This window comes from Triticum urartu, chromosome 7 (assembly GCF_003073215.2).
Source record: "Triticum urartu cultivar G1812 chromosome 7, Tu2.1, whole genome shotgun sequence".
In the NCBI taxonomy this organism is placed as follows: Eukaryota; Viridiplantae; Streptophyta; class Magnoliopsida; order Poales; family Poaceae; genus Triticum; species Triticum urartu.
In genome coordinates this window covers 419,548,688-419,557,048 of record NC_053028.1, presented here as the reverse complement: position 1 = coordinate 419,557,048, position 8,361 = coordinate 419,548,688, and the positions used below count along the sequence as shown (strand labels likewise).

At 42.1% G+C, this 8,361-nt stretch overlaps 1 protein-coding gene across 1 annotated transcript; it reads left to right on the top strand.

The window, feature by feature from the left end:
• The first annotated feature begins 224 nt into the window (after positions 1–224).
• On the top strand, positions 225–5,117 carry LOC125520150 (tyrosine--tRNA ligase 1, cytoplasmic-like). Its single transcript, XM_048684984.1, has 10 exons — positions 225–315; positions 389–724; positions 1,715–1,998; positions 2,098–2,194; positions 2,368–2,473; positions 2,636–2,718; positions 3,173–3,318; positions 3,469–3,574; positions 4,083–4,142; positions 4,831–5,117. The coding sequence occupies exons 2-10, from the start codon at positions 419–421 to the stop codon at positions 4,849–4,851; spliced, it is 1,209 nt and encodes a 402-aa protein (XP_048540941.1). The 5' UTR covers positions 225–315; positions 389–418; the 3' UTR covers positions 4,852–5,117.
• The last annotated feature ends 3,244 nt before the right edge of the window (positions 5,118–8,361 follow it).

The following is an 8,361-nucleotide window of genomic DNA, read 5'->3' as shown; positions in this document are numbered from 1 at the left end:
ACATCGTACAGTTTATAAGTGAATGTCTCTATAAATCTGGCGCTCCACATATACCGCATGCCGGTGAGTCTGTCATGTGCCGGTGATACTAGTATATAATACTCCCCGTTACAACGAGTCCGAGGGAAGACAGCCCATGTTTGGCTTAGGCCCACGTATATCGGCCACTTACACTGATGTACGGGCCACGTTTTTTGTTTTTCAGGGAACGTACGGATCACGTCTTTGTGACCCCCGTCTGCGCAGAACTACGAGATCCATCTCTCGATCTGAGCCGCGTAAAACCCTAGCCGTCTCCAAATCAGTCATCCGCCACCCCCCCCCCCCCCCCCCCCCCCCCCCCCCCCCCCCCCCCCCCCCCCCCCCCCCCCCCCCCCCCCCCCCCCCCCCCCCCCCCCCCGCCGCCGCCGCCACCTCCATGGACACTTCCCTGGCTGCCGCCGCTGTCACCGCAGAGGCCTCCGCCCCCGCCGCGGCATCAACGGAACCTTCCGCGGCTCCTGATGCCTCCCCTGCAGCCTCCTCCTCCTCCGCTGCCGCCGCCGTCGCCGAAGACCTCGCGGGGGGCGTGGCGGCATTGAGCCTGGACGAGCGGTTCGACTTGCTGATGAGCATAGGCGAGGAGTGTATTCAGCCTGACGAGCTCAAGCGGCTGCTGCAGAACAAGCCCGTCCCTATCTGCTACGACGGGTTCGAGCCCTCTGGCCGAATGCACATTGCCCAGGTTCGACGGAAACTTACCGCCTTCCCATCTAATAACTTCGGATCGAATGTGCGACTCGGTCAGGAGCATCCAGGAGGATACCTTCGGTTGTCAGGAAGAGTTCTTGGACAGGAATCTCGGATTTCAACTAACATCGTTACCAAATTTATGAGTGCAGTATATGACTATCAAGTGTGCTGTTACCTGTTCGGGTGGTGTTATCATGTTCATTCATGTTGTGATATGTGTCTACAGTCGTACTCTAGGTCTTTGTTGACCAGCTAATTTAATACCCAAACAAGAAGGTTATCACTTAGCATGGTATTACCTAGCTGGATGCTTACACTAGATGTATGCCTAGCCTACTTATTTCTGCTATCCATAAAACTAGGGAGTAGTCGAATTTTGATTTTTTTTCTAACTCTTAATCATATGTGCAATTGTGCATCAGATTAGTTAAATAGCATGTGCTGATTATAGATGACTGGGTGGTTATATTTGTGCTAGTAGTTTTTGGTTAAACTGCTGAAGTCTTTGAAGAATAAGAAACCAAAAGAAAAGTGTTAGTTCAGAGAACAAAGAGAGAGTGTGCAAAATAGTAGCATAAATAAAACTAGAAAGAAGTCAGCAATAAAAGCTCCTGAAAATAAGGAGCACTATCCTGAGTCGTTCTGTATGGGAGCGCCAGTAGGTTGTGGTTATAATACCCAGCCTTGATTTCTCCGGCTCTGTCAAACTAGAAAGATTAGTGAGTTTACCGCTCCCATATTTCGTTGCTTTGTTGTTCCATAAGATTAATAATAAGAATGAAAACATCCTAGTATAAATGTTAATCTTACACGTGCCTTTAGCAATTCTTGATGTGCTTCCACAATTATTATGATGCCAGTACTACACATTGTGAAAATGGTTACTTTAGTGATGCAATGAGGCCAATATGCGCAAACTGTCAGATTGCAAGACCTGATAGGACTTGCTGGTGATAGACATTCTCATGTATTGTATTCACAGGGTGTTGTGAAGACAATTAATGTTAACAAGATGATCAGAGCGGGATGCAAAGTGAAAATCTGGATAGCAGACTGGTTTGCACAGCTAAACAACAAAATGGGTGGTGATCTGAAAAAAATCCAGACTGTCGGGCGCTACATGATTGAAATATGGAAAGCAGCTGGTATGAACCTTGATGGTGTTGAATTCTTATGGTCTTCAGAGGAAATTAATAGGCGTGCAAATGAATACTGGCCACTTGTAATGGACATTGGCAGGAAAAATAATATCAAAAGAATAACGAGGTACGGCCATTTAAATTGCATATGCATCCAGATGATTCTTGACTTCCAAAGTTCGAACTCAAACATAATTTTGCCATTTCATTTTTCCTTACTTCACAGGTGTTGTACGATTATGGGTCGCTCTGACAATGAGGAATTGACTGCTGCACAGATCTTCTATCCTTGCATGCAGTGTGCTGATATATTCTTCCTGAAGGTTAGTATATTTATATTGCAGACACCGCTCTGTAAAATTTTAGTTTAACCATTCACATAATTTAAGTAAGGCTATTGATATATTTCTATTTCACTCGATATTGTAGGGTGGTATACCTTTATTCTAGATTTTTAGATTGTCATTGATTCTCTCTAATCTGTTTCTGTTTGTAGGCGGACATATGCCAGTTGGGTATGGACCAAAGGAAGGTTAACATGTTAGCAAGGGAATATTGCGATGACATCAAAAGGAAAAACAAGCCAATTATTCTGTCACATCGTATCCTGATCTGCCACTGCTGTGTTGTTTATTTTTTTTCTGCAGTGTGTTTTGTCTTAATATATTGATATATGTGTCTCGGTGGTTATGTCGTTAGAATTCCTTTGTAGTGTGTCATTGCCAGGTCGTATAATTTTTTTTGTTCCTTAACATGAATTACAGATATGCTCCCCGGTTTCAAAGAAGGCCAGGAGAAGATGTCAAAGAGTGATCCGACATCGGCTATCTTTATGGAAGATGATGAGGTTCTAAATTTTCTCTTCATGAACAACCTTTATTTATTTCAAAAGCTTATGCCACCTAATCACTCCATACAACCTCATCCAGAGATGTTTGAATGTTGAAAGATATTACTTGGCTAGGATATTGTAGGGTATGGTCCTTGTCTGCCATGCAAGAAAATGAAGCCCTAACCTGCATATTTGGATGTTAGGTTTGGCGATTTAAAAAATACTTCTACTCTTGATATGCGTAGACATGTTATTTCTAGTATTTTTAGAAGTTCTACCACTTCAGTCTGGTCTGCACTGTGTTCATCATTTGCTTAGAACTTGTCTTTGTCGTTCAATTGATCTTGTAGATGGCATGTGGTCATGATATTATCAATTTATCAAGCTGGAATTTATAGAGCAAAATTTGTTTGTCAAGGTTTTGCCCTTTTCCTAAGCTGATATTGTACCCTAACCAAATTTATTGCAGGCTCAGGTAAATTTGAAGATAAAGCAAGCTTTCTGTCCTCCCAAAATTGTTGATAAAAATCCGTGCCTGGAGTACATCCAGTACATTGTTTTCCCTTGGTTTGACAAGTTTGAGGTTGTCCGCAAAGAAAACAATGGTGGTAACAAGTAATATTCTTTTCTTGGACTTACTAAAAATTTAAAAATCTTATCTGTGTTGGTTGAATAAACACACACACCTTAGTTAATCTCTGTTGAAAGTTTTGTACTATTGACTTTTTTTTGTTTGGAGTTATAACCATGCTTGCTTTGAAACAGGACATTTTTAACCATGGATGAACTTGTTGCTGATTATGAAGCGGGTGATTTGCATCCTGCCGACGTTAAACCTGCTTTGGCGAAAGCGATCAATGAAATATTGAAGGTAATAGTTTTTATCATGTTTTTTTTCTTCAGTAAGGTGGTGCAGTCTTTCACGAGTCATTAACTTATGCACTCTCAGAGCATTACCAGTTTCTGTTTGTTTTTTGATTTGTTCCACTGCTGTATTTTTCATAATTCATAATTTAGTAAATTGTATTGTGAATTTGTAATGCCTGAGATGGTTTCTGTTATTTTTTTATCATTCTGTCGCTGCATATCTCATATTTTGTGCCATACCTGGCAAATAGTGTCGATGGATTACTTTTATTGTGGAGGTGTCAATCTTGTGGCCTATTAATGCAATTATTAATCTGGACACCTGTGTTTTCTTTTCAATCAAGTTCCTTTTTAGAGATATACTACTCCCATCTGAAAATATAAGACGTTTTTTCAGTTCAATTTGAACTGCAAAAACATCTTATATTTTGGGACGGAGGTAGTAATTTGTAATGTCTCATATTTATTCATGTATAGTTTTGTTTGGCCTAATACCATTTTGCACTTTTCAGCCTGTTCGTGACCACTTCAACAGCAGCAGTGAAGCCAAAATTCTCCTCAATACTGTTAAGGTACAACTTTGTACCCACTTGCATGAATGAATGTTAAAATAGAATGCTGGCTGTTATCTGGTTATGTAACTTACTCCAGACACATTAAGATTTGCAACTTATTTCATCCTCATCCCCTGTGCTTCTGCTCTGAAGTGAATGATAACAGCAAGTTGCCGGTTTCATTTTGAAAAAATGGTATATATCTAGATAAATTTCCCCCGATTCTGACAATGGGTTAATATATTTCCCCTGAATCTAACGAATGGAATTTTGATTTCTAGTACATTATCAGTATCTTGAGCCATTTTTTTTGAGAATCGCCCGGGGGGGGGGGGGGGGGGGGGGGGGGGGGGGGGGGGGCGGTATGTCCCCACCTGAATATATTACTCAAAGCAGCGGAACAAACCGCAATTGTTATAAGAATTACATAGGCACGTTGACACATGAGGACAGGAAAGAACGCTACGAGAACACGTCTTCACTATATCCGTTTGCTTTTTGACCATGTTGTCGGTGATATTTTATTCAGTAGGCATAGCTGTGCATACTTGAGTGCATTTTTCAGTTTGACTTCGAATGTGTGTTTTGCAAGGAATTTAATCAATACTCTTTCTCACGGTAATCAATACGTCAAACTCTTATGGGTTCTAGATATATCTGTGAGTACTTTGCAAGGAATTTAATCCGGACACCTACTCTTTTGCAGAAGTACAGGGTAAGCAATTGAGGAGCAAATACCTTCCTGGTCATTACATGGACACCCAACAGACAATGGAAGCATACACATTTTGGTTGGCAGAGTTTCGTGGGCACAATTTTTGGCAATACTAATACCTCTATTGCTGATATGCATCAGAAACTGTCGTGATTATGTTGATCAGTGTACAATATCTTTGCGTGTCACCTTCAATTGAGAAGTTATAAGACGCTTGGCGTGACATTGTAGCTAACATCTAAGGTAAACGCATTAAATCAGGCGACTGATTTTGTCAATTGTCAGTCCGTTCAATAGGGTCTGTGCATCTGCGTGGCCCTTACTAGCGCATTGACTGGCATGCTTCCATACGAGTTTGGTTCTTGTTTCGGTTCGTTTGGTTTCAAGTGCCCAGGCTGTGTCACATCGTTTGGTTGCTCGCGTTTTGGAGTTTTGCACTATCTAGCAGATACGCTATATCCTTGCCGGCCTGTAATTTTTTTGAATTTTGCTTGTAAATCTTTACACGCAGTCCAAGCCTGCCCGTCAGCTATATATACGTGGTTGGGGGCTTTTTATGGTTCGCGTATGGGATAAGCTCTGCCGCAGTCCGTCCCTCTCGTCTCCTTAGCTTTCTTTGGTAAGCAATTAGTCGCTCGTTTCTTTTTGTTTCTCGCGAATCCAAGGCTGGTGGTGTTCGCCGGCGTGGCGGGTTGTTGCCGTGTAACCTTGCTTGGAATGACGCGGCCGCGCGTGGGATGGCTTCCATGAGGTCCTTTTCCCGCACATGTAGGTGTTGGGGGGCGGCGGATGCGGAGCTCCTTGCCGCAAAGTGCGTGGTGGTGGCCGGAGAAGAAGGCGCCGTCGATAGGCTTGCTACCGTAAAGGGAGGATCACGCTTACACCCATGCTTGCTGCAAGTCGGCAGAGGAGTTCTACCCCGACCTTGATGATTGAGTCGGCCTTCCCTAGGTTTCAATGTTTAGCTATGTATATGAACTTCGGTTGTGTTGTGAACTTTGTAGCACGAATTGGTTTTTTAAATTTACAGAATGAACTATGGTGGATTAGTTCAGCTGGGACCTTAAAGTTCCCGCAAAAATCGTTTCAGGGGGACCCTAAAACAATTTTGCAGTACCGGTTTATACAGTCTACTAGAGTTGCTCTTATGTGTTTGGATGCACATGCACCATAATTTAGCTTGATATGATTACCTTAGCACATCAACATGGTGAGCTTATTAGCTATCATCGTGACTAGTGTTGTCATTGTATGTTACATAGGAGCAAAACCACAATGGCGGCGAATTGGACAAAGATTATGAAGTTTTTCTGCCCATTTGACCAGATCTAACGTGTGCACTCGTGCCTATTGTTTAAAGTAATCATCTCCTCTATCAAACGTTGTATAGCGCAATCATTTATTTGTGTGTGACATGTCTGTTGCCATGAACTGTAGACTTTTGGATCCCTCCCTGAGTACACCATATAACCATCACTGCTAGATCCCCATACTCGTGATTCCTTTACTAACCTCTCTTTTTTTAGGTTCATATAACCCAAAAAACAGTTATGTACAAAAAAAAAGAAATTACAAGGTGATGGATGAATCCATCTATCCAACGCCTTTTTTAGGAAACATAATAATGATTAAGAATCAGACTAGTCTTGACTCAATTCATCCTTGAAGAACTTGATGTAGTTGCTGCTTAGCTCTATATTTGAGCAGCTCTAGATCTTTCCTGACTTATAATTTCTAAGAGGTGATGCTGGGGTTTATACGCTTGAATATTATGTTATTTCTCTGCATCCAGATATACCAACAACTCGTAATAACTATGCTCATAGCCAAACCAAAGGATAGTTCGTTCAAAGCCAAGTTGATTTCCTAGAGAACCGAAGTATCTCCTTTTCTTTGTTGGGAGTGGTCATATCCCAACATTGCAGGGCAAACTTACAATCCCAGAAAAGGTGAAGGGGGGGGGGGGTCTCATCCACATTCTCATTGCAAAGTTCACATAGGTAGGATGGTAGATAGGACTTTCTATGGAGAAGGTTTCTGGTATTCAATATTTCAAGTGCAAGAAACCAGCAGAAGATTTTGTATCTCTGGACAACTGAAGACTTCCAAATCTTGTTAAAAATAGGAGAAACCATTCCCCCCTGCATTAGAGTCTTGTACAACTTGGCAGCCGGAAATTTAATAGAGTTCCAAGTATACTGCCATGTATCATCATTGTTGGAGAATCTGGTCTGATTCATTGTTAATTGCACTTCTTGGAATTGATCAAAGGCCTGAATAGACAGTGGCCTGTACAAAATTTCTTCAAAGCTTTCAGTCTCAGCCACTTGCCGAACAGAGATGGATTTATCAATGGCAAAAGAGAATAATTCAGGATATTGGATATTAAGAGGTGTATTGTTCCAATTGTCATGCCAGAAAAGAACAGATCTTCCTTGTCCCACAATGCAAGAGGCCTAGGATTTGAACTCAGGGAGTAATTTCAAGATTGCTTTCCACCAAAATGAACCCATTGGTCTGTCAGTGGGTGCACTATTGGGATAGTAAGTGTTCCAAATCAAGTGAACATGGACCCATGGCAGATCATGTATGTTGAGAAACTTGTGTAAATGTTTCATGAGTAGTGCTTTGTTGTGTGTGGCAACATCAAGAACTCGAAGACCACCTTGATCTTTGGGTTTGCAAACTTCTGTCCAAGCAACCAGAGGAGGGTCCTGTTCCTCCATACCGTATTTCCTCCAGAAGCAATGTCTGATGTATTTGTTGACTTGATCAATCACAGAAGTTGGGGGGGGGGAGAGCTCATAAGGAATGTTGGCATGCTTGAGAAGGCACTTTTGATCAAAGTCGGTTTTCCCCATAGGATAGCAGAGTGGAACGACAAGTGAGTCTCCTCTCAATTCTTTGCATCACAAGGATGAAATCTTGAACTTTTGGTATGCTAGTGCCAAGAGATAGCCCTAGATATGTAAATACGAAACTGCCCGCAGCACAACCCAGAATGTTAGCCAGAAGATGAGTTCTCTGGGGGTTAACATTGATGGGAACCAGAATTGATTTAGAGTAGTTAACCCTGAGTCCAGTGTAGGCTGAGAAGTGCATCAGGAGATTTCTAGTTTGCTGGATTTGCAAGGGACATGCAGGCAACAGAAGAATAGTGTCATAATCATATTACACCATAGGGAAATCATTGCTTATGTTAAGAGAGGAATCATTCATTTTTATTTCATTGCCTCATTGAAGATGGACTGCGATATGTCAGCAGCAAGCACAAAAATGAGAGGGACAGAGGGTCTCCTTGCCCGACACCTCTCGTGCATAAAAATTGCTTCCCTGGAATACCGTTGAGGAGGACAGAGGAGTGCCCAGAGCTAAAGATCATGTCCATCCATTGCATCTATCTAGGGCCAAAACCTCTGGCTATCATTATATCCCTCAAGGCTTGGTACTCAATCATGTTAAAGGCTTTTTCAAAGTCAAGCTTTAGGTTAATGATCTCTTTCCCTGACTGGTGGCATTGAT

Excerpts from the sequence above, each read along its gene's own strand:
- LOC125520150 (XM_048684984.1), top strand. The coding sequence starts at position 419 with ATGGACACTTCCCTGGCTGCCGCCGCTGTCACCGCAGAGGCCTCCGCC. Across the intron at positions 1,999-2,097 it reads AATATCAAAAGAATAACGAG|GTGTTGTACGATTATGGGTC; the intron begins GTACGGCCATTT and ends CTTACTTCACAG. Across the intron at positions 4,143-4,830 it reads TTCTCCTCAATACTGTTAAG|AAGTACAGGGTAAGCAATTG; the intron begins GTACAACTTTGT and ends ACTCTTTTGCAG.